At 40.2% G+C, this 26657-nt stretch overlaps 1 protein-coding gene across 1 annotated transcript; it reads left to right on the top strand.

Annotated features, from left to right (window-relative positions):
• Window positions 1-395: 395 nt before the first annotated feature.
• LOC137277855 (deleted in malignant brain tumors 1 protein-like) lies at window positions 396-23125 on the top strand. Its single transcript, XM_067809819.1, has 20 exons — window positions 396-606; window positions 1716-1782; window positions 2509-2639; window positions 4275-4415; window positions 4727-4817; window positions 5365-5483; window positions 6046-6177; window positions 7026-7110; window positions 7753-7877; window positions 9219-9368; window positions 9940-10024; window positions 10589-10707; window positions 11238-11402; window positions 14437-14521; window positions 14648-14772; window positions 15028-15186; window positions 16092-16182; window positions 17867-17997; window positions 20114-20266; window positions 20559-23125. Exons 1-20 carry the CDS (start codon window positions 546-548, stop codon window positions 20684-20686), a joined length of 2343 nt encoding a protein of 780 aa, XP_067665920.1. The 5' UTR covers window positions 396-545; the 3' UTR covers window positions 20687-23125.
• The last annotated feature ends 3532 nt before the right edge of the window (window positions 23126-26657 follow it).

The raw sequence follows: 26657 nt of genomic DNA, 5'->3' as shown, positions 1-26657 counted from the left end.
AGGAAACACAGTGACAAATTTGACAAAATTATTGATAATTTATTATGTTTTTCAACGACGTCGTAAATGTACCAAGTGCCCCATGTTTACCAATAACCGCGCGAAACACATTATATACCAAGTAGTACAATGTGGCACTTGAACGTGAGGTATGTTAGTGCTGCACCTATCGATTTGTATTGCCGTAACTGTATGCCATGCTTACAGCTTACAGAGTGTACATTACATTATTACATTGCAGATCCGGCCTCTTTTTCGTGTGATACTCTGTTGTGATCGTTGTCGTACCATGTTGTACCCTCTTCCAGGGATAACGTATGCAGGTTTAGTCATTCAAAACTATGGTATTCAGAGCAGAACCGCCCCAGCATTAACTGTGTTTTCTGTATGTATGGTGTCGCACTGTAGAGGAAATACGATATACCGTCCTCGGTTTGTGTGAAGTCACTGAGGTCGTCACAACCACTCACCCAGAGAACACTGTATTCAAACTCCTTCAACATTCCTCCTTATCGGCTGTACCAACAGTCACTGGCATTGTTTATATGATGAAGGGGTATGTGAACCTGGCGTTATTTCTGTATATCACAACGGCAGCAGTTACAGGTGAGCGTATAGTACAGGTAGATGGAAGAACGGATATCGATCGGCATGCTTGAAAAGGCGGGATGCTTGCATTCCTCACCATCGGGTCCTGTTCGTAAATAAAACGCATCTCACTGTTGAATAAACTTGTACATTGCTGTCGACTTTGCTGGCATGTTTTCGTTTAATATGTTTTATGCGTACCTCTATTCTGGTTACATTAATTATGTCCCTTGAACTGGGCGTGTATATATGTATAATACAACAACATTTGTCGTCCTAGATTCAGGTGTCATACACACCATGTCAGCCACTGAAACATCTCTCTTGTAGTTCAATACCATGGATTTCAGACGCGATTCTCCTTCATAATCCTCTTTTATAAAAGCATGTTCAATGAAAGCAAGTGTTTGGCCATTTTAACTGTATTTCTGTTGACGGGATATCCGTGTCTATTTATAGCAACATGTCGCGACACCATTGGGGCATGTCGGCTGTACTACTTGCAGCCTCAAGAGACATTACTGACATATTTCATCTATAATATGAGAGTATCTTAGATTAGTCCAAGACAAATGGAGTCAAGGAAATTACACGTCAGCATGTACTCACTCAGATATTTGATGATGAAAATGATATCGAAATTCCTAAGCCTGCTAAATGTACGCTTTTTGAAATGACATAAAGGTGATAGTAATAAATGTTTTGTAATCTGTACTCATCTAAATGCATGAAAAGGGAAATGTTTCAGATTACTTACGAGTGAGTACGGATTTCACACCGCTTTTAGCAGTTTTCTAGGTGTATTAGGGCGGGGGACACCAGAAATTGGCTTCACACAGTCTACCCATGTGGGGAATCGAACCCGGGTCTTTAGCGCGACAAACGGACGCTTTAACCATTAAGCTACCCCACTGTCCTATTTCTTTCTATGAAGCAGACACTGTTATCTGTAGGCATAGGAGAGGAGTTTAGGAGGTGCCTAAATCTGATTGTTTTGTAAGACTTAGTAGAAAAACAGAAGTAAGTGGTGAGGGACAAGTTTTAGAAAAAGGTCCTACCTCCTGCATTCTTGAAACAAAAACGTGTGTGTGAGAGAGACCCTTTTCTGTACATCCTTATTTTTTCAGCCCAATCGTGCGACCTCTCCCTCCAAATAGACACAACAAGCAAGAATCAGAGGCCAGTTGTTGGAGGGTAAGACAATTATATCAGTAACCATAGTAACGTTATTCAGCTTTAATAACATCAAGTTTCACATGACACGAAGGAACACAGATGAATGTGAATGCCTCAAATAAAGTGTGTATGTTAATATACTGATAAATATTTCATACACGTCGACCGTTTATGTATAATATGATCGCACATGTGCATAACCCTGTTCCAGTAACCCGAATAGCATATTTATATTATATCTATATTATTCTATGTAAGCTCTGTCTCTTTTCACTTGTACTACTTTCTTGTCATGTTTATTTGCGGGAATCTAAATTATCTATGTACATACCGCGGAGAAGGTATTCTAAGCTGGAGAACTTGTTTCTATCCTTTTCTCTGTGAATAAAATATGTTTAAGACAAACCTTAAAACTGGGAATAATATTGGGTACTACTACTACTACTACTACTACTACTACTACTACTACTACTACTACTACTACTACTACTACTACTACTACCCACTGTTCTATCGGTGTGTCGGTCTACATACACACATATGTTATGTATGTGTGTCTGCGTCTGTGTGTGTGGGTCTCTGTGTGTGTGGGTCTGTGTTATATCACCGTTGTAACAGTTGGGTAGCAGAGCTTGTCACATTTTCCTGTCATGCGACAGACATGGTTTCAATACATACATAAACCCAATGTAATAATAGTTATTATATCTGTATAATTGATACTATGCTCGACCTGTATTACAGGAGCGGCACGTGCACATGGACAATAACCTCTACAGGGTCTCCCGGTCCGATATCATTGGATTTCAGGAATGTCAACTTAACGCAGCACCCGACATGTGACGTCAGCAACAGCATCGTCGTTTATGATGGTGGTACGTGGTACAGAGTGAGTGAGTGAGTGAGTGAGTTTAGTTTTACGCCGCACTCAGCAATATTGCAGCTATATGGCGGCGGTCTGTGAATAATCGAGTCTAGACCAGACAATCCAGTGACCAACAACATGAGGATCGATCTGCGCAATTGGGAACCGATGACATGTGTCAACCAAGTCAGCGAGCCTGACCACCCGATCCCGTTAGTCGCCTGTTACGACAAGCATAGTCCCCTTTTATGGCAAGCATGGGTTGCTGAAGGCCTATTCTACCCCGGGACCTTCACAGGTCACATGGTACAGATATGTTTGCCAGGGAAGCTCTGTTGTTCACTCAGCAATATTCTAGCTAAATGTCGGAGCGAAGTACTGTATCAACACCAGCTTTTTACATCACATATAGTTATGATTTAAAGTAAAGGATCACATAAATAGTGATGGGTAACCCTGCATATCCTGGAAAAAAATACATACAAGAACATATTCTACGATGAATGTGCCTAAACATTCAGCATCAATGCATACATAACGTATACCAGCAGGAATGTTTCACGCGAGCGTTGCTAACTAGAGTAGGCAAATGATAAATACAATCAGATCATCATGAAGCAAAAGCAATGAGGTTTTTGCCACCATACACAGACATCTCAATAATGCCCACAGTCGGTGAGAGCTGCGGATTGTAGAGGTTGTCCCCGACAATAAAAGCGACAGAGTCCTGTCCATATTCTTAAGTAGTATGTGCAATAAAAACATGTAAAATAATAAAAACAGCGACGATTGCACGATTCCAACCATATTACGACCATGTGTTTTTGAATCACTCTCAAGCAGTGATGATCCCAGTGTTAAGGGTGAGCGAGTTCTGTCCGGCGTAAGCACATACAAAGACAAGTCAATCATGGGTACATATACCAGTCAAACAAGGGACCTGCATGGGATATCAGCTTTCTCACTGATTTGTCACATTTCCAAATGTCATTCATACGTCTACCACAAACACATTTTGAAGCTGTACTTTTGAGGGAGCACTTTGAAACGAAATTATTATGGTTTAACACAGACAGTTCGAGCAGAAATTCATATTCCTGTGCATAACAACCGTTTCGGAATAGAATGAACCATAGCCATATCCTCGAACACGTGACTCTGTGTTCACTTACCAACATCCTCTCGTCATGTGGCGTCCTTGATGCCATATATCACTCCAAAGTAACAGCTAGGATCATTGATTGCAACTTGATTCATATCAATCAAAATGTCTTTATGGCAGCTTTCGAAATTAACTTTGGTCCACTAAAAACACTCGGCCCGAAATCTTTTATTCTCTTTCCGGGACTTACTTTTGTTGTAGCGAAAATATAAGGCCTACATATTCTGATCAGGACACACAACATTTCATGGTTCTGTGTCCTTAGGGGCTGTAGATTTTTACTGCTGAGGGCAAACACTGCTTTAGGGGTATTTGCACAGTTGTAGCTTTTTATTGTAGTATACTATCTTTGTTGTTTATATGACATCTTTCAATAAACTAACCGCGTCCTTCAGTACTTCAGTAACAAGACCTCTTTACATCAGGGTGGGTTCGAGAATTAAGGCTCCGTTTTGGAAGCTTATTCATGCTTCGTCTTTGCAGATGTATCCGGCGCAATCCTCGGTTTGGTTTGTGGCAATTACACCAACAACTTCCAGAGTTCCGGCAACGTCATCACAGTACGCTACCCTGCGACTGAAGTGACGGAAACAGACGCCTTTGAACTGCACTATGTAAAAAGAGGTGGGTACAACATTATATAATGCAATATGAATACATATAAAGTCACTGGTACTCACAGTATACCATGCCCGTATGGTTGCTGAATGGAGAGTGTCAAGGGAAACTGCATGTTCACAGTGGTGCTTACAGTGACGGCGTGATAAGTGTTCACTGTCTGTTCCCATGTCTTTTTGTGGATAGACACACCTCAAGCTTGGTGTCATGATGGCAGTTTCAGTGTCTTAAACCACTCCAGTGTGACGCATGGACGTATCATGGACATCCCGCCATTGACATATCTACTAACTTTCCACGTTTACCTTCATTTGCAGATATAGGCAGCTATTATGGGCTCTTCGTGAAGGCAGTCTCAACAGCAGAGTACAACATCTTTTCTTATGGGTACCCAGACGGCACTTCAGAGTACGTACATGTAGTTACAATATGTCAGTGAATAGTTCAGTTATTCAGTTACGAAGAGACGTGTTCAGATAAAATACAAAGCCTTCTCGGGTTCCCCAAGCCATGGTTTTGACGCGTTTATATTCAGAATATTGTTCAACAGCTGATCGTGTACAGATCTTTTTCCAATTTATTATCGAGGGTAGATTACATCAAATAGGCTACACCATAACCTGCCGAATGTCCATCTTTAAGAGGCTTGTTTGTGGATGCGTCGTGGGAATCTAATGTAATGTTTGTTGGAGTGTTTCTATTAGAAAAACCATCCACCCGGAAATCTACCCGTAATCAGCACATATTTATCCTTTACCCGTGGTCTTGGTACTGACGTGCGACATTATGTTCCTGTCACAGCACTAGGACCCACACATAAAGAATGACCCGCGAAGATCCTTTCTAGAATAGGTATTCTGTCTGTGTCATGCTGCAAGGGCAGATGCAAGTAATGACCATTGTGAATGAAAGATGTGATCGTATGACTTTGTCAATATGTTGTGTTCTCCTTCAGAACAGTTTCGAGCACATGGTATGTGAGGACACTGAGAGATCAGCGGGTTCGTCTTTCCGTAGAAACAGCTGGTAATGCCAGTACCAGTTGCCCAGACGTTCAGATCAAATTTACAAATGGTAAGCATTTTCACTACTCTACAATTCTACGTTGACGTGTTAGTCTTTCCACAAGGAATACCATATCTGCTGTCAACCCTATCCACGCTCAGAATGAGAATATAGGACTAAAGAACCATATGGTACAACTGTTCTTAACCCTATCAGGGAATATCATGGAATTCCGACAACGCTGGACCTTGCTCACAATTTCAACTGTTGGCTTATAGAGACTACATGATTTACGATCACCGTCAGTAGAGCTGAAACATTGCAGATTGTTGCATTAAACCATAAGCAATACTGACAGTCTCGATGCCTGGATATTGCCTAAATATTGTAACACCTACAACCCATACAATCAACAACACACCCGGTCGTTTTTATCCCACTGTTTATGAAGGGTTGACGATTAACTTCGGACATTGTAAGTGATAAACGTTAAGGGAACCAGACATATAGTTCGTTACTACCATTGTTCATTACACGCATTTCGTGTCCGTGACCACTACGTAATAAGCATGTTCTTTACAAACCTAGTTTACTGTACTATAACGAAATACGAACTTATGTCACCCTGCAGGAGACGGGAAGGAAGAGGTCACGTGGTGTCCGGGGAGGGACAGTATCTACCAAAGTTGGGGACAGACGACTCGCATGGACCTTCGGATATCCCCGGAGCGAAGTGTCCGTGTCAAGTACAGAGCTATCGAAGGTTGTTAGGCCTTTACAATATGTATTTGTTTTAGACATGGGATACATTTATTCATCTCAGTCGTATATGATATATGGTGATAACAATCTCTAATGGGATTGCAGTTGTGAACCTGAACCCATTACCTCATGGTGAGGCACCCAATCGCTAGCAGACAAACCTATTCCACCCAACCCACGAAACATCCACAAACATGTAAGTGGGGTAATTGGTAGTCCAGATCACGTACATTCTGTAAGCCCCCGGTAAATGTAAATTGGCAGGACACTATTGGCTTTACTTCTGTTTGAAAGTCATTGTCTATTCATGGTCAACAATAAGCATACGAAGCACATGATGAGGTCGTAAATACAATCGGGAAGAAAGTCTCAGAGTCTCCATTATTGTTTAGAGAATATCTATATTTTAATTAATTAATGAATTTACTCAAGAAGACACCGATCCCTGTCAACACCGATTCATTAATGAAGGATGTATCAATTTGGAGAAACTCGCTTCGTATTCTTATGGTGTACTGAATCTTGTCATTCCCAACTTATTGTGTCACCGTGGTGTATGAGTAATATATCTGTATCTGTAAATAATCTGTAAATAATCGAGTCTGGACCAGACAATTCAGTGATCAACAGCATGAGCATCCATCTGCACAGTTGGGAACCGACGACGTGTCAACCAAGTCAGCGAGTCTGACCACCCGATCCCGGTAGTCGCCCCTTACGACAAGCATGGGTTACTGAAGGCCAGTTTTCTAACCCGGATAATCACGAGTCTGTATCTGTAGGTTATTGGGGGCGGTTAATTAATACTTTTGTTTAACCCTATCCAAACCCTTTGTGGTTTCTCTAAAGGACCTACCTGCCGAGATGATAATCTGACCGCAGCAGTGGAGGAGCAATTTCTCATGACACCGGGATACCCCAATCCTTTCCCAAGGTACCACTTCACCTCTCACCTCTATATTGTGCTAGTCCTACACCTGCATTCATATCTTTCAAGTTAACCCCAGCAAATCATCAAATGGCGGGGGGACATATTTCGTCTGTCATGTCTCCAGATGTTACCATTTGTGTTTTGAAATCAACGCTCTTGACTATGAAACTGTTCCAACATTGTGTGTTCACAGACTGAACAAGGGAGGTAACTCAATGAATTATACAACCCCTGCATTACGAAGAATGAGACCTTTCAATAAAGATACTAAAATCTCTATCGAACGAGTAATTGCTTAATGACTATGTTCTTATACGTACCCAAATGCTGCAGGCGTTCTAATAACGTGACAAAGTATTGAGAGTATCAACTACTTGAGAACAGTGTCAGCGTCCACTTGTTGAGAAAGTTGTATAGTCATTCAGTTACCTCCCTTGTTCATTCATTTCATCTCAATGTATGGCCAATAGTTAATACTTTCTTTTTACTTGATATCTTTTAAGGCAAATATTTACCTAACAGTTGGTTAATGTATTCAACAGCAATCGTAGTATCATTATTAGTTATTTCTTAATCCATTTTATGTTTACGTCCAGGATAACATAGGGCGCTTAAACATACTGTGTATATTTTGTTCATTCACAGTTACCAGGAATGTCGATGGAAAATAGACACTGCCAACGTCAGAAAGGGCTCAATCAGAATAGATGTCCTAGAAATTGATCTGGATACACAAAGATGTTCGACAGATAGTGTTAGGGTATATGACGGTAGGTCATTATTCCGAAACCAGGGAAGCTGTGTTCTCATGTAAACATATCTAATCATCCATTATGAGCTGGAAACGTTTGAGCAAAGACACAAGGGCCTGAGTTGCTGACTCAGTCATCTGCTGGGAGTGACATACAAAGAGTGTTTGCATAAATACAGGACATTCAGAAACACAAGTGAAATTTAATCATTTTAGTGGACAGAATCTCAATCAACATGACAAGATGCAGTAAGGTGTCCACAAACGGTATTATATCATTATTCAAAATATTTAAAAAGTAACAGCTAATGACGATTTGAGCGCAGATTTTATTTGAGAATATGACATACATATCCGGTATTCTAATCTTTCATGAAAGAAGTGGCCCCACATAAGTGAATCAGCCACCGGATTCACTCATAAACAGGTCTTATTAACTACGAACACTGGCTTTACATCAAGTGAAAGACGAAGGGGGTGGCCTTGTAGTCAGAGCGCTCGTTTGTAACGCCGAAGATCCGGGTTCGATTCCACACATGGGCACAATGTGTGGAGCCCCTTTCTGGTGTCGCTGAAATATTGCTAAAAGCGTTGTACAGTTCACTCTGGTGAAAGTCATTTTTAAATGGATGTTTTGTAGCTGACAAAGACAAATTTACATAGAGGCGAGCCAACAAGATACTTGGAATGATACAGTAAATTGACGCAGTACTGAAACCCCGACCTTCGGTGAGGATTCTGTTAGTTTTCAAGGGACAAAACCTGACCAAAGGATTTCGAGATGGTTATTTTGTTGTTTACGTATTTTTCATTTTCATAAAGAAATGACGGCGTAATTATGATTTGTCAGTCCTTCCTTAACTACCACTCCAGTTAAAATATCATTCAAATTCCGTATATGTATGTATAAATATATATTTGTCAGTCCTTCTTTAGATACCGCTCTGGTTAAAATATCATTCAAATTCCTTATATGTATGTATAAATATATATTTGTCAGTCCTTCTTTAGCTACCGCTCCAGTTAAAATATCATTCCAATTCCGTATATATACGTATCAATTTATAATTATGATCCTATGATTATGAGATGAGTTTATATCGTATTATCTGAAAAAAATGAAACCATTTCACGGCCTGTCGTGAACAGATCAGTCCTAGGAATCGTTGAATACATCTATTCAACTGTCAGGAAGCACTTCTGCTGTACGGGTAATACGTGTATCTCCTTTGTAATGTACACACTTGATGCCAATCACAGTGGGTATAATCATGTTTGTTTGTTACCCATTTTGGTAAACCGACTTCTTGCTGATATCTTAAAAATAGTGGTCTACATTCTCAAGCACCTTGTGTTTCAGAGACAGCACTTAGGAAGCTGCTTGTTGGAACTGCATGCGAGACACCTGCATCATTCTATGTGTATGGACACGCAGCAGTGGTTGAGTTCAAATCGCTGAAAGAAAATAACGCAAAAACAGGCTTTAAGCTGAAATATTACTACACTACAGGTATTGCAGCTTTTCTATCTTACAGACCAAACACAAATACGTGTTCTTTATGATTCATAATATTGACCCCCAAATAATGTTTCAGTTCACGAGTTAGATGAATCACTGCCAGAACTGCGTAATGTGGTGACAGTTTGTGATCATCTGGCTGAGGTTTAACTATTCATTGACAATCTGCCAAACTTTATTTTGTACATGACCTGCAAGGAAGTGTTGGGTGGTGTCACTTTGTACATACATTTTAGGTGTAGAGGTCCTTCACTTAGGCTGTTCCATAATAGTCATCACCGTTACCCACCCCTACCCCAAGGCCATAAATTATGAACGGTCCCTTTATAGTCATCATTTTGCAATTATGTAGCAATTTGACTTACAGGAACTGTTTACGCAAGTCTGTTTACAACATCCTCACACCTGTGTTTGCCTAAGAATATCTAACTGTCTGTCGTCATCCTGAAGTGACTTTCATCGTCTCACTTTGACTGCCAGTGTATCATACCTTTTCACAACAAAACATATGTTATCAACCAGCATGTCATCAATTTACAGTTGTGAAATGTTATCTTCCCAGCGGCTGAGCCCTGCGGGGGGAACCTGGTTGCCAACTCCACAAGACAGAATGTCACATCACCAGGATACCCTGTCAACTACCCCAAGTAAGACTGAGTTAAATTAGTGAAGGCCAATATTCTAACCCGAATCTTCACGGTTCTGCATCTGTAGGTCACAGGGGTGGTTGATTAGTACTTGTACGGAAGATCCACGAATTTCAAACTTTGTCTTGGGTTGATTGTGTCTACTCAATCTTGCTGTACGATTTTAATACATGATTACAATTGTTGTCGCCTCATACGACAAGCATGGGTTACTGAAGATCAATTCTAATCCGGATCTTCACGGGTGACTCCAAGGAAGAGGAGTAATGCATACGCGTGAATGTACTGTAGACATCTGTTCCTGTTGTTTGTATGTTCTGTTGAATAAACTTCTCCAACGAAGCATTCAGCTTTCACAGTGTTTGTCAGTCAATGTGACTTAACACCTTCAAAGACAAACATTCATCCGTCGGTTTATAATTTCATTTTCTGAAATGACTACATATTTTTCAGGGGGACGAAAGTCAAAGTTGTCAATTTTCCTAGGGTAACAGACACTTCGTTACAAGTCTTTCGGGCAATCTCCTCGCACGAATACATTGGTAACTTGTTGCTGTGTTTCAGCTCTTTTAGATGTGCCTGGACTATTACAGCTGAGAATCCACAAGGACACGTCGTAGTCTCCTTCTTAGAAGGGCAGCTTTACAGATTATTCAAGACAGATATTGTGACTGTATATGATGGTATGTGAAGTTCTCTCAATTGGCCACGAATTATTTAATTTTGTTGATTATCGAAGATTCATTTTTTTCTCTCATTTTTTATAAGGCAATTTAAGGACTTAAATGAGTGACTCTCGGAAAAAAGGTTTTGGTAAATGGCGAGGGCAGTCTGTCATATTTTGGTTTAAACTAGTATCTAAACAAGGAAACTGTTTGGGGACGGTGTCCCTCGAGGAACGTGATCAGATATATTCCTGGATGTTCTGATGGATGTGTTGCCTTTCGTCCATTTTGAAACAACCAGTTTCAGATTCCATGTAAACGTTTCACTAACGCTGCCAGTTTAATATAACAACATTTTATTGTTCTGGTCGTGTGATCCAGAAGTGCAATAATTCACATTTTTATGAAATTGAAATAAAAGTGATGTTGCAGAAATGCCTGGGTACGAAAAAAAACCACTTTTCAGCTAGAAGCAGGAAAATTTCCCCCCGATTAACAGCTAATTATTAATGTATAGCCTACGTTGCTTTACATGCGTACCCCGTCAGGTAACTCCACTTCCGGGTACTTAATGGGTCGAGTGGTTGGAGATGCCAAGCCCACGTTCTCCAGTCAAGAGTCAGCGCTGACCCTGGTGTTTTCAACTGACGACCTAGGACAGTTCACGTTAGGAAACAACGCTGGCTTTGTATATGGATACGAAGAAACGCTGGGTAATAATATAACTAACAACAACAATTAACAAAAGACAGTGATAAGAATAACGATTATGAGCCCGTTTTCTACTTTGGTGTATTGTTTGTCTTGAAATCCCTTTAGCTTTCTGCTCAATCAAGAGGAGGCTTACAATCTCCTCAGCATTCCCAACATTGCTTTCTCATGGTGCCAATTTAAAGAAGAAGTTCTCCTTAACGAGTGCTGTTAAATGATATCGGTATGACATTTGGACTCTACATGGAAACACGGCATGATAATGATTGACGGTTCGGTCCAGTTACAAGGGAGATGTATAGACACGTAGGGAGATGTTCAGCAGCGTTTGGAAGTTCAGTCCTACACCTGTTTTGGTTTGGACAAGGCCAAGAGTGGCAAGCTTCTGGCTGAATATAAATCTTACCTAAAGAACATTTGGTCAAAGCAAGGCATCTAGGGTCACGAGAAGGATCAATCCTCGTTCTTCTTTTAATCATATATTGATATATCATATCATATATCATTTCGAGAGATCGTAGTTTGATGTATATGATTCTTCAAAACAGAATTATATATACACCTGGAAATTAATCAAGCAACACCCCAATTTTTTCTATTGGAGCAACTTTGAAGTGTTCTGACAATCAAAATATGCCGGGTTGATATAGTTTGACACTTTTTTATTCAACAGACGATCTCTGACAAACAACTTAAAGGGAAAAAGTATCAAGACTTTGCTTTATTGCAACGAAATCCAAATTCTTAAAACTGTCTTAAATTCATGAAAAAATGGACACAATTTACTATTCATCCACAGACGTTGTTGTCAGGTGTATTAACACAAATGTCACATGGAAAGAAAGAACAGTCATCTGAGAGTCTGCACACCGACTTTCATCAATATCTAGTGTGTCCTCCCTGCGCACGCACCACCGATTCCAGACGCCTCCTCATTCCTTGGATGAGTCTCCGGATCTGATTCTGGGGGATCCTGTTCCACTCCTCATGCAGGGCAGCCGTCAATTCGTTGAGATTATGGACTGGTGGGTCTCTCTGCCTCACACGACGGCCAATAAAGTCCCACAAATGTTCAATGGGGTTGAGGTCAGGGCTCATGGCAGGCCATGGAATTCTGTCAATTGCATTTTGCCGCAAAAAATCATTTACAGCATGCGCCCTGTGAGGTCTAGCATTGTCGTCCATAAATATGGGTCTCGTTGCCAGAGGATGGTTCTCAAAATGAGGTACCACAGCCCTGTCAAGAACCTCCTGTTGGTAACGAACACCGTTAAGGTTGCCACGGATGGTAATGATATCCAACTTGCAGTTCATGGAAATGCACCCCCATACCATAACGGAACCTCCCCCAAAGGCCACAGTCTCCTGGATGTTCCGTCGAGCCATTGCTGTGTTCCTCTGCCTCCAGACCCGAGTACGACCGTCCACCATGTGCAGCAAGAACCGGCTCTCATCTGAGAAATGGACCTTCCTCCAAGAGGCAATGTTCCAGTGCAAACGGTCATTACACCAGGCCAGTCGGGCTGCCTTATGGGCTGGAGACAGTCTGGGTCGCTTGATTGGCCTCCTTGCCCGGTATCCTGCAGCTTTCAGACGATTCCGAACAGTCCTGTTCGAGATGGGTCTCCCTGGAAGCCACTCCTGTCTCAACCGAGAGCTCGAGTCGAAGGACCTGCGCCGTACAAGTCTCAGTAAAGCTCTGTCCTCCCGGACTGTGGTCTTCCTGGGTCTTCCTGGTCTAGGCAGGTCTTTAACTTCATTAGTGGCCCGGTATTTTTTCAAAAGTTTTGAAATTATGGAATGATGTCGTCCGATTTGAGTCCCGATTTGTCTTAGAGACATACCAGCATTCCTCATGCCGATTATTTGCCAACGAGTGGCCTCTGATAATTTCCTACGTGCCATGACATTGAAATGAATGAAAAACCGAATGCAATCGACAACCTGCGCTTGTAAACACCCCAGGGAAAAAGTGCATTTTTCGAAAGTTGAGGTTAAAGCAATGCACGTGCGCTGTGCAAGCTTCACGCGCGTCATATCAACCCATGAAAAGCTCATGCTGTATGTCAATACATCAAAATTGAATAATCAATCATCAAAATTACTTCGTTAAACTTTGTTAAGTTTTTATGTGTCTTTGAATTTGGTGTTGCTTAATTAATTTCCATATGTATATTATATTTATTCATCGAATGATCCTCTGTTCATGTATGTCAAGACTCACCATGAAAGCTATTTTAACCTATCTTTATTTTGGAAAACATCAGCGTTTCCCCTCGTTTTCGCCTTGTAAACGTACTTTTAATGTGAGTGTAAGGAGGAAGATACCTCCATGGTCTTCCACCTGTCTGGGAAATTTTGTGTTCTGTGTAACCGTAACTGAGACAATCCCAGTTGTTCCGGAGGGGCATCATCCTACCATGTCCGGTATAAGATCACCTCCCGGACACTGTCAGTCTTGGAAGCGGAAGGTCGGTTCTCTAACCGAGTCATACCAGTGGCCGCTAAAAGTGTCTGTGGATAATAAACTAGGACTGTTGGATTGGGTTCGGTATAGTGAATCTGGGTGGGATAACCGTATTAAATCTGTGGTATTGTCTCAGGGTTGAGGGAGTGTTTGACAAGAACATGAAGCACCTGTATTGCTATCCGTATTACCAATCCTGACGATTATATGTAAATGCCCAAAGAATACATTACGTTATTTGTATTTACTGAAACTTCTAAACAAATTCCGATCTCAATACAATCCCTCCTTAAACGTACACGGTTGCTGTGTAGGTAACAACAAGATTAATGTGGTTATGTTTCTTCTCCAAAAGTTAAAAACTCTGTCATTACCTTGACATATTCATAAATGCTAGTAAATTGTATCAGGAATGTTCCCTTATGCTTCAACAAACCATTGTCTTGATTGTCTCCTATTCATATTTTCTTCGTATGTGAGACGCGTAAGTTTGTTGTCATTTTACTTGCTTCAGCTTCAATTATAAACCATCGTCTAAAAATTTGTTTATTAGTATGTTTTGCTTTCAGATACACCACCTATGCATCGGTTTGTTGAAACTAAGAGTGGCACATCCACAATGTTGTCGCCAAGGTTCCCTGATGGAGAAGTCAGGTAAGGGAATGTAACTCTTGTAGGTCAAATCTACTGCAGAATTTAACTCTAGGAAATGTATGACATTTCTATTTAGCGCACTGAAATGTGTACAAGATCAACATGGCTGCCTTTATTTATGTGCAGAGATATGAACGCCACCTGGACGGTGCGTTCCGATTTCTCCAACTACCAAGTGCTGTTGTCATTCGTTGAAGTTGATGCTGGAGACACAAGTGGATGTAACAACAATTACATTATGGTCTATCGAGGTAGGTGTGACAATGGGACTGCCACCATCAACTTCAACAAGAAGACATTGAAGTTTGTCTACCACGTAACACGTGTCTAACACCTCTTGTACAGGACACATGCCGCTGTACCCGCTGAGATCATACACAACCGAACAAGCTTAAACTTGAATGAGGAACCTGAGGTTACTCTCTGCAAACTGTTTTCTGCTTGGAATTAGTATGTAACCTGTTAGGGTTATATATATATATATATATATATAATTCAATTCCCAGGTAATACATCATCTAATGAGTTCTCGAAGATCTGTGGTAACGAAACAGGTAAATACGTCAGTCGTGACAGAGAACTCACGGTGGTCTTCAAGACAGACAGCAACCTGGCTAAACGAGGGTTTAAAGCTGAGTATATTCGACCACGATATGGAAGCTTTGGTAAGTGGGTCACAACTGGTGTTACAATGACAAATGAATCTGATATATATGATTTAGAGTTGAGAGCGCCATTAAAAACATTTTGTTAAACGAAATCTTGCCGTTATTTAGGCCAATATATCGATGAAATAATACCAGTATTGTAAAGGTTATTTTCATTTAAGACATATTTTGGAAATTCTTCGACTGGTAGCAGGATCCTTGATCACGGGACTTAACAACCTTATATCCGTTGTTCGAGTATTTGAAAATATCAGTTTGGACGTTTGAGTAACCACCTTATTTCGGGTGGTAAAGTATTTAACAATATTTCGGATGGCAGGATACTTAGCTACTTTATTTCGGGTGGTAGATTATTTAACAGCCTTAGTTCGGTTGAAAGAGGACTCAACCTTATTTTGGATGGTAGAGAGCTTAACATCCCTATTTTGGGCGGTGGAGAGCTTAACAGCCATGGTTCGAGTGGTAGAGTACTTAACCTTAGTTCGGGTGGTGGGGAACTTGAGAATGCCTTCTGGAGGTACTCTAACCTTCGCATAAAATATTTTCTTTTAAAATATCACCATAGGGTTATGTCTACCATACCATACCCCTTGGTTTTAGTTCAGGTGTAAACATCTTCAGTGGAAGCTGTCGAAACCGGCACTTACTGGGACATGATAAATAATCTGGCTTAGACAATATGCCGGATTATAGAGCTGATGATAAATGTACAAGCCACGGATGGGACTGGGATTTTATGCCGGTGTTGGCAACCTGCCAGATTGGACAAGTGCCGGTTGTGACAGCTTCCACTGTATATTGTATATTGACTTTTCTACCAAAGAACACGAAGTTTCTGTAATTGTAAGACCTGTTCCCACAAACAAATGTTTCTTATTCACATTCATTAATGGTTTTATCAGATGGTTGCCAGGGGGATGTGGATGTGAAGACAGCCGTTTCCATCGACTCCACTGACGTGGTATCGCCTTTGTATCCAGGCATCTACCCCAAGTGAGTTATGGAGTAATGGGTGTTTACAGATGGTGACAGTTGTGTGGTTTGGTTTGACATACGCTGCACTCGGCAATATTCCAACTGCATGGCGGCAGTCTGTACATAATCGAATCTGGACCAGACAATCCAGTGATCAACAGAATGGTCATCGATCTGCGCCATTTGGAAGCGACAGCAACCAATGTCAACCAAGTCATCGGACCTGACCACCCGATCCTGTTAGTCGCCCTTTACGACAAGCAAGGGTTGCTGAAGATCAGTTCTAACCCGAATCGTCACAGGTCCCGAGCGCCGCTGTCCTGTATCAGAGGTCGTTTGGGAGGTCGTGGGAACTATGGGTTCATAGTTTTGACTTGATATTTTCAGGTACAGCCGAATATTGTTTCTAAATATCTTTAGAAAAATACGAGTTTAAGTATTGTTCGAAAGAAAAAAACACGTTGAATTAACGTTGTTTTCGTGACAGACATCTTTTTCAACAGTGTGATGCTCAGTGTTTGCTGAATATGTATGTGATGAATAGAAAGGGCCACTGTTGTCGAGTTTTTGCACCTTTGTTTTCCGAACGGTCACTTCTTAACTTACCATACACACCACGCAAAACTTGCATTTTTGATGAGGCAACATAGTTGTCTAATTCAATTCAAAATGACCCAAACATATTTACAAAAGCTTTTGTGATCTCCAAAGATGCAGTAACAGCTCTTTTTATCTGGAACATCATCAAACCACATTGTGTACTGAGAAGGTAAAAATATATTTGTGAGGGGTGAAAGGTGAAAAAATATTAAAACAAGCATGTCATAGATAAAATACCTGCCTTTGAAAGTGTACACCCATGATCTATTGTCCAAGTTCATGATGAAGGATCCATACTCACTTCAATATGTGTTTGACCTGGACTGTTTCTGCAACGCTCCCTCATACTCAAGTGCAAGCCGCAGAAGTCTCTTGCTCTGTAATATCATAGTCAATAGTTCAGTAATGTTTGTTCAGCTGACAGTCCAAACCCATCATATACATGACTCAAGACAGTGTCATGCATGCCCTGATCAAGCATAATCTAGTGCTTAGATAGTACTATATGAGTAGTATAGTATTATTACTATTATTATCAGATGCTTGATGGGCATTTAGAAGTTGGAAGGTAACATGTCAAAGTATAGTATGGACTTAAACGACGCTTCTTGCTCCTTCGTAAGATGAGCAATGACCTGACGAAAGGGCAAGAAATAGCCCTGAAACGTGTTGTAAATTATAAAGAAGTTGGAAATCCATGCCATACGTTGTTATGTTATTATTATCGCAAGCGTTCAGTATTTCCTTTGTATAGTCACCCATGAAGATATGGGTTAGAGTTGATCTTCAGAAACGGGATTGGGTGGCCTGGCCCGCTGACGTGGTTGCCACATGTCATCGGTTCCCAACTGCACAGATCGATGCTCATGGTGTTGATTAGTGGATTGACTGGTCCTATTGTTATGACTCTATTAACTACAGACCGGCCTCATGTAGCTGGATTATTGCGTGAAACTAAACTCATTTTCTATGGTCTTCTCCAAACTGACCTGCTAGTTAATGTTACAGAACAGGTGGAAGTGTAATTAGTGCATGGAAGCGTATGCTCAAATACTTTCCAATCATGTCATGGAACTAAACAGTGGAATATTGTGTCCGTCAGCATGATGAACTGTTCCACCCTAGTGAAGGCTATCCTGAACGGCTCCTTCCTCCGACTGGAGGTCACTGACATGGACATGCCCCACCCCGAGGACACGAACTGCACAAGAGACTACGTGGAGTTCTTTGATGGTGAGATTTCAGGTTTAGATGATTCCATTGCGATATTAAAAGAAGCGGCTACAGGGTATTGTCCACCGACTGTAGGTTTAGTCTCTATTGGTTCATTGGAGCCATTTTGCTTCTGCTGCCGTTACCTGTTGTTGAACATTCTTCATCCCATTTCTTCACTGAGTTCTGTGGTAGTACCATGGCTCAATGTCACTAATACTGATCGCCCAAGTGGGCAATTTCTCATGCAATGCCACATGCCTAGTCTACAGAAGTAGCGTACAATACAAAATACATCATCGTGTCCTTTGTCAATACGAATTATGTACTTGGGAAAAGTTGTACAATGTTAACTGAATGACCAAAAGGACCCAATAATAATTTCATTATGACCAGTTAACCTTTTAGACCGGGGCTGTAGTATGTTCCTGTTTTCAAGAATCATGTCTCTCAGAGTGGATCAAGTGGGAACAGGTTCATTCCTGTCAAAGAAATTGCACAAACAAAACGTTTGTTATCTCACTAAAAAAGCCTAAAAGGATCTGAAGTTAAGTACTTGTATTTGCTATTGCTTGAGAAACGAGCTGGGTGTATTAATATTAATGCTGTCAACGTTACTGTAAAATTTGAAAACATTAATGTCCATTCGTGTTTGTGTTTCCTTTCGTTTGAAAGTTCTTTGGCAACCAGTTAAGAGGGTGATCTATTGCTTGAAATTAACCACTAACTCCATGTCACAAAGATTTCTTCATAAACATTTCTAATCCTTCTAGTGAATATTCATAGAAACTGTTTCCGAATCTAGAATAAAGTTAACATCACAGTGACAAAGCTGCAATACTGCTGAATCAAATACATACTCATGATATGGCCAGAATTGTACAATCGACTATGCTTTCAGCATTTCGTATGGCTGTTGAAGGGGTTTTGGCGCCATAATTACAGTGTTTGTGAATCGTCACACCGGCTGAACAGTGTATGCACGGTGGACCTTTCTAGAACCAGAACTGTTTGATAAAGAGTCATAAACACAGCTGACATGGCGGGGATGGAGTTTGGATAATTGTGCAAAGGATTTTGTGGTTTCATTTTTCTGTTGGTTGTACCTGTACAGTTATGAACCTATTTTGTTTAATGATAAGAATAATGAAGAATGAGGACTCTTTTTATGGATATAAAACTTCTTTTTTCTGTATAGGCGACTTTTCGACATTAATTCTAATGTGGTTGTCAGGCAAATGCGTGACAACAACTTGCTTCACAACGACATTAGAATCTATGTCGAAACGTCCCATATACAGAATAAAGAACTTGTGTATCTATTTAAACAGTCCCCATTCTTCATCGACCTAGCGTCTAGAATGCCAGTAAAAAAATAATAGTAACAGTAGGCATTTGTAACTATATTTGCATTTAATTTTCGCTGAAGGCGCTATGAAAAGGGTAAGTCGATATATGTACAATGTATACACGAGATTACAAATAGGTAGAATCAAAAAGGAAGTACGTATATAAGAGAAAGCTATGGAGTAAGTAATGGGGTTTTAGAGGGGATTTGCAAGAGTGCAAGTTATTCGGCACATTAGACGTCAGCTGACAGTGATTTTCAAAGCAATGCTGCAATGTAGGCAAACATTCTCTGGCCATAGGAGAGAAGTCTGACAATAAGTAAGTAAGTGCTGTTTCTGGGATCAGAATCTTGCAGGGATGTAAAGTGAGAAGTACTGGTAAATACTCTGGAGTTTGACGGTTGAGACAATCATATACAAGGCACATGATTTTGAAGTTCACACGGTACTTAACAGTTAGCCAATGTAGGAAAATGAGTGATGACGTGATGTGATCTCACTTAGATTTCAGACTTACAATGCAGGCAGCAGTGTTTGGAATTGTTCGGAGTTTCTTTACTTGCGCAGAGTCTATTCCAGCGTGGAAGCTATTGCAATGGTGAAGTCTAGAAAGTCCAAGACATCTTACTAATGCATGGGCACAGTCTGTGGAGATGCGAATTGAGTTCAACTTATGTTCCTCAATTTAAACACATACGGCTTCTAATACAGACCGATTATTTTACATTTGTATTCTTTGACAAGATAAGATCATGCTGCTTCATGCTGATTGACCATATGTTATTTAGGTCCAAGTACTAACGACCCAAGTCTGGGCCGAGCCTGTGGCAATTCATCGTTGAAAGTCAAGTCAACTGGCGGTCAAGTGTTGGTCATGTTTATATCTGACGCGAATATCGGCGGCAAAGGATATCGGATCAAATATAAGTCTGACCGGGAAAGTACGGTGAAAATAAGTTTTGTTTTAATTTGATGAATTAATTTTGCAAAATTTATTGTGTTGATTTTTAATCCTAAACTGAATTTTAACTTATGACTGAACTTATGACAAAGGATTTTATGAATATGAATTTCCAGAAAAATTTGAACCTGGTAATTCATATTCTTTGATGTGCGTACAGGGAATAAACATTAATCGCCCAGTATTGTTTATTTCATCTAAATAATACTGAACTTTGTTTATAGGATTTTTACCTGTTGTGCATTTGTCTTGTAATATGTTTGTATTTTCAGTAACTCCTTACTCAATGCCAGTTGGCATCATCGTTGGTATCACTCTCGGCGTTGTTGCCTTTGTCGCGATCGTCATCGTCTACCTCGTTTGCAAGTATGGTCGAGAAACTTCAGGTTACGTGCTGTGAGTGCAGGGCTGATACAAGGACAGTTGTGTTTGATAATCACAATCACAGACAAGCGATTATATATATGGGGACAGTGCTCCAGCCAGTAGCGTTTGCTCGTCAAGCCAAAGCCCCGGGTTGGATGCAATGTGTGAAGCCTATTTCTAGTGTCCCCAGCTTGATGGAATATTGCGAAAAACAGCATAAGGCTGAACTCTTTCATTCACTCAGTCACTTTATATGTTTCCCTTTTAAGATGAAGTGTTACCGGTGATATTGACTTTTACTACCTTTAAGATAAATGTGTCGAATTCTCATTGGTTAATAGCCAAAGCGTACGAAACCATGTACGTAGATTTGCCAGGGTGTACGAACAGTATTCCCCGTCAAATCTGTCACGTCATACACAAAACGGCCACGTCAAATCTGTCACGTCATACACAAAACGGCCACGTCAAATCTGTCACGTCATACACAAAACGGCCACGTCAAATCTGTCACTTCATAAACAAAACAGCTGTACCTCAGGAGATATTGAATCTACAAGGATCTTACAGTCCCGTACACCCTTTCAAACCACCATGTAGTTAATAGTGTTCATTGACCATATAACACTTACCTTACATTCACGAAATGAATTTACAATATCATTTTCAATGTTCTGCAATATATTATGTTGGTGTACTCGTTTTGCTATAACTGTCTCTAAGTGGAAGCAATGGACAGTACCTAATAAGTGATGCCGAATCCAATACAAGCCATGTTTTAACTGAAACTATATGTTTTATCAATTTACGTATTAAGGAAGTATTTCTCTAGTGGTGACGTTTTGCATGATGACATTAAGTCGTATAATGTCCTTAGTTACATGACATCTTCGAACCACTGCTTTCACCAGAAGGATTCCTTTCAGTCAAGTTGTGGTCATTTCACCTAACAAGTTTTTATATTTTCCAATTTCCTAACGTTATTTGGTCAACTTTAGGTTATAGTCGTGCATACAGATCAGATCAGTACTATTTACTTCGGAATATTGCTATTTTAACGTGTTTAGAATGACTTATGGTATTATTTGACCATCATGCAGAGGTCTTTATTATGCCCCTTACAAGATGTGCTGTTTTAATGTGTTGATGTAATGACCACGGGTTCACATTCCTTTATTATACACACACCACATTTACTCTAGCATATCATACTCATGCAAGGTTTCAACACATAAGCCCTGATGACGCTAGTTTTAATGAGATTACATATTTCGTGCCATGTCTGTTCCAGCACCCGTTTGCTTGTAATTGGTGTCGAAACCGTTTCTTGTACTCTTTCTTCAAGTGCAGAGTCAAATATCTTGTCTGTCTATGGTTATGATGCTGGAAAACTCACCAAAGCATTACAGTTTCAATAGATCTGTTGTATTATGCGTATTAGGGTGTTTGTTTCATCTCCAGATGTGTACAGAATGCTAACAGAATTGGATGTCGATTTTTATAGTTTTGAAACTTTATGTGTCCTTTCAAATGAAATTCTACAAACATTTTCATATTTGCATATATCTTTATTATACATATATCGTTATTTTTCTCAGGATGAATCGAAACATTACCAGTCCATATGTACAAGACACAAAGGCCATTCTCTGATGATTTTACTCTCTTGTGATACTTCTCCGAGATAACATATGCTTCATGGCGTGTGCTGTTATATTACTTCGTTTTACTGTGAGTTTTGGTATTATGTAAGCTGCCGAAAGATGTTGATGTTATTTTCATGTTTCACGGGTAAGCCTATCACAGTGTATAAACACCGAGCGAGGTGTATGTAGCCATTATTGCTATTTCTGAGCTCAATAATTGAAACAGTTTTGAATGTTGATTTTGTTGAGGCGATTCAGGTAAATCCAGTTAGCCCGTATGTACGTTGTCGAGACAGTGTTGTATAAGACACCGATAACGGTGGCTGATCTCCGCAGACTGGCGTCACTGGACCTGCAATGTCGCTCAGTAGAACATCCTCGTCCATGGGTATACTGTAACGGCAGTATTTGGGCAAGCAAATTATTGACTGACAAAACAGTGACAATCTCATATTGAAATTGTTCTGTAACCGCCCATTAAAGTGAAAACCTGAACTTGTCGGTTTATTACTTTGATCTTTTGAATTCGTTCTCTCTATTGGCCACATCCCAGCATGCAAGTACTTGTTGGCCATGTCTGTAGTTCCGAATATTGCATTTTGTATAATAGATGGTCCAACCTTCATCGCAGACCATGTGCATTCTATAAATATGTAAAATTCAAAGGATACACTGTACTGCTGGCTTGTGTTGATGTGTCGATGTCTCCATACAGGGACAGACCATTTGTCAATATTACCATTTTCAGTTCCACGACCTGTTAATATGTCTGGAATATTTTTTAAAAGAGCAGTGTATAATGGTTTGAATAAAGGATTGTATATTTATTTCTATTTGTACTTAATCACAAAATACCACCTTATCATCAGTTTGACTAATGCATTTCTTCTTATACGGGGTTTATCATAAGATATTAATGTAATTTGGCTGTAGGTGTTTGAGAAAAGATGTGCTGCATTCTCGGTGTCTTGAGTTCTCAATATATAAGTCAGTGTATGACTGTAACGGTGAATTCAGATTACGAGAGTGTCTAAATTGTGCCTCAATGGGATTAGAAAATCGTTCCATATTTCTGAAGTGTTTTAACAGCCGATGTTGAAAAAGAGTAGAATCATTTATGAGAACTACAGTTTACAATTGCGCACCACGTTTCTCTTCCTTATCATTAAAGTCATAGCGACACTAAAGTTATGGTCACACATTGTAGCCGCCTGATTACCTGCTGGTATCTAGTTGGTTGCTGGTAACTCCTACCTAGCTACCCACCAGATCAGGTTTACTACCTAGCTACCCACCAGATCAGGTTAAAGACAAGACATGTGTCTAATCCAGAATGTCAACAGAACCTAACGTACAGTAATTAAAGTGAGTGAGTCAGTTTATTTCTTTCGCCGCACTTACCAATATTTCAACTATATTTTGATGGTCTGGACATACAAACCAGTGATCAACAGCATACGTATCGTCCGATGAAACTCAGATACGATGACATGTGCCACCCAAGTCATCGAGCCTGACCACCCGACCCCTTTATTCGCTTCTTACGACAAGCATGAGTTTCTGAAGATCAGCTATAGCCCGGATCTTCACGGATTACTGTAATCAATGGACACAAATTACACAAAAGACAGGTACGTGACAACCACTCGAGTTTCATTATGTGTGCATAACGTCTTGACGTCAGGGAATGTTCACGGGAGTTGTTTTGACTGGCATTTCATACTCATGGGGACAGTCCTCGCAATACCAGTAGCAAATACCACGGTCACACACACATACACACACACACACACACACACACACACACACACACACACACACACACACACACACACACACACACATAGCAGTATGAAAGTAGAATGACATAATTTCTACATGTATCTGGTCCACCCTTAGCGTCATCAGTCGAAATATACGCTGATAGCGAAAACCGGGAAGTCCAACCATGCTATAAATAGAACATGACATGGCAGCGTGCAGTGCATATAGGAGAGGCCACGGTGACGTCAGTGTTTTGATCACGTGACGCGCCCGAGTACTTCCGGTAGGCAGAAGTTAAACATAAACACGAGAGAACCACACAAGCTGCATACATTTGATCGTTGACTTGTCATGCGTAACAACTCCTCCCGATCTGGTTTTCTTTTTTCGTTTGGTGTGTTGTATAATGAGACAGGTACACAACCTTTATTTTTCTAAAACATTTGTGGAAAGTATCTAATTGACAATATCCAGATTTCATACTTCACTCTGGTCCAATACTGCAAGTCTTCTTCGTTTTTTAAAGCAAGAATGCAATGCAAAAACTCCCAAGTGTTTGTCTCGCATTTCTTTCAAACAATACAAATTTTAAACAAATAATCCCTCACTTACTGTTTCTTTGCTTACATATTGTCAATGACATAATCAGGAAAGGTGAGTAATCTGCCTCACCTGCCAGTCATACATGTTACATAAACACCACCCCAAACCTTCCTTGTCAACTATAACAACACATGCATCTAAATGGCATTGAGTTACCATTTTATCACAGCTTTTCCTTCTTATGAAAACAGATAAAGAAGTAGCATTGATCTAAGCTAAATCTTTAAATGGCATTGAGTTATCATGTCATCACATTAATTCCTACTTATAAAAAACACATACAAAAGCAGCCTTGATCTAGGCTAATCTCACCAACAGGGTGGTTTCAAAACTTTCCAGACACACTTGTAGTAGGCATCAGCAATATATTCTTTATTCCTAACAATTCAATATGTAAGTTAAACAGTCATCTCACAGACATAATTTTCTCGTAGCAGATATCCAGCAAGCACAGAGGTGTTTTGTCATCGACATTGTGGTACTGTGTCGGAAAAACGTGTCCACTTTCCATATATTCATATGCTTTCAGTTACTTGAAGGGTCTCACAGATTCGAGGGTGAACTGACCTGGGGTGTCTATCAGATAGAAATAAAATGTTAAGTACATAATCCGACCATTGTTTGCCTTTCACGCTACACCGGTTCCCATCGTTATCATCAACCATTGTGGCTTTGTGCCTACCCATGTCTGAGTGAGCGTGGTTTTGTGACGTCACTTCCGTAAACATATGGACACCGCTATAGGTTACACAACACCAAATGTTTTCCCATAGACTTCTATAGTAACCTTATATTTTTTTTAAAATATCCAGGCTATCAACAGCCATTCCATGTACACATGGGCACAGTCTGGCCTCTAAACTACAATAAAACACAAGTTGTGGCCAACTTGTCCGGCACATTTGCCAAGCACAGGAAGCGGAACACATCAACCCCCAGCTCCGCACCGAATGTCACCTACTTCAAAATATAGGTACACACATAAGCATAACCCATGGTGATAAAAATGACAGCACTAAATACTTAAAATTGTGGTCAGTTTTAATAACAGGGTGGATGTGCTTTTAAAACACATACACATCTTACACTATTTCATCCAATCACAGCTGTCACAGGCCTCTGTCCGTTTGAGTTGTTTCATACGGTCCTCGCTCGGGCAGCATGTGATATTGATATAGTGTAGTGGAACCTGTAGAAAAAATGGTCTGCATCTGCACAAGGCCAATCTGTGATTTATGTACTGTACATACATGAAACTTCTCAGAAAAAAAATAAAACTGCATGAAACCTCAATATTTTTTTCTGTCCAACATATCTATTATGGCAAAAGAATAAAGAGATTTGCTGCACTGATAGAGGTGTAAGAGTTACATCATGTCTACTTCATCAAAGCTTTGCAAAAATGCATTTCTGCTTTCATAGAGAAAGTTTTCAAATCATGTATATACCATGGGAGTTCACTCCTATTTCACAAAAGAAGGGGGTCATGGGTTGATTCCATACATGACTGGGGCTGCCTAGATCATATCAACCCAGAATATATTTTGAACGACCAAAATCATGGACTATAGGCCAGATATTGGGGAGATTTCACATTAAGCAGCTTTAGAATCTTGACATATGTAAGGCTGGTTGATGAAGTTTGTCAAAAAGTACTAAGTGAGGAGATGCATAATGCCTAGCTGTCTGGAACACTGATCAGAGTACCCTGCCGCCTGTTCGTCGATCAAGGCAAATGACCCCTTAAACAGATGAAATCACTTTTTGACCACAGCATGATAGGAACTTATGCTTGACTCTATTGATTCATCAAGCTAAGACTTTTAAAAACTTCCAGGAAATCAAAACTATTTACTGTGAATTGTTTTGAGGTTGTTAGACTTGACAGTTTCATGTATAAGCCAGTTTAGAGGGTACAAAGTGGAAATATCCTCATAATTTTGGAAATTTATTGGTTAACCTGCCCAAAACTGAACATTTCTATTCACAGTT

This window comes from Haliotis asinina, chromosome 3, assembly GCF_037392515.1.
Source record: "Haliotis asinina isolate JCU_RB_2024 chromosome 3, JCU_Hal_asi_v2, whole genome shotgun sequence".
In the NCBI taxonomy this organism is placed as follows: domain Eukaryota; kingdom Metazoa; phylum Mollusca; class Gastropoda; order Lepetellida; family Haliotidae; genus Haliotis; species Haliotis asinina.
The sequence above is the reverse complement of the archived record's forward strand: the minus strand, read 5'-3'. Positions and strand labels throughout refer to the sequence as shown.

What these genes read in the sequence shown, in the direction of transcription:
- LOC137277855 (XM_067809819.1), top strand. Translation starts at nt 546, where the DNA reads ATGATGAAGGGGTATGTGAACCTGGCGTTATTTCTGTATATCACAACG. An exon ending in TGGATACGAAGAAACGCTGG is followed by an intron (nt 11,403 to 14,436) that starts GTAATAATATAA and finishes TTTTGCTTTCAG; the next exon opens with ATACACCACCTATGCATCGG. An exon ending in TTCCCTGATGGAGAAGTCAG is followed by an intron (nt 14,522 to 14,647) that starts GTAAGGGAATGT and finishes ATTTATGTGCAG; the next exon opens with AGATATGAACGCCACCTGGA.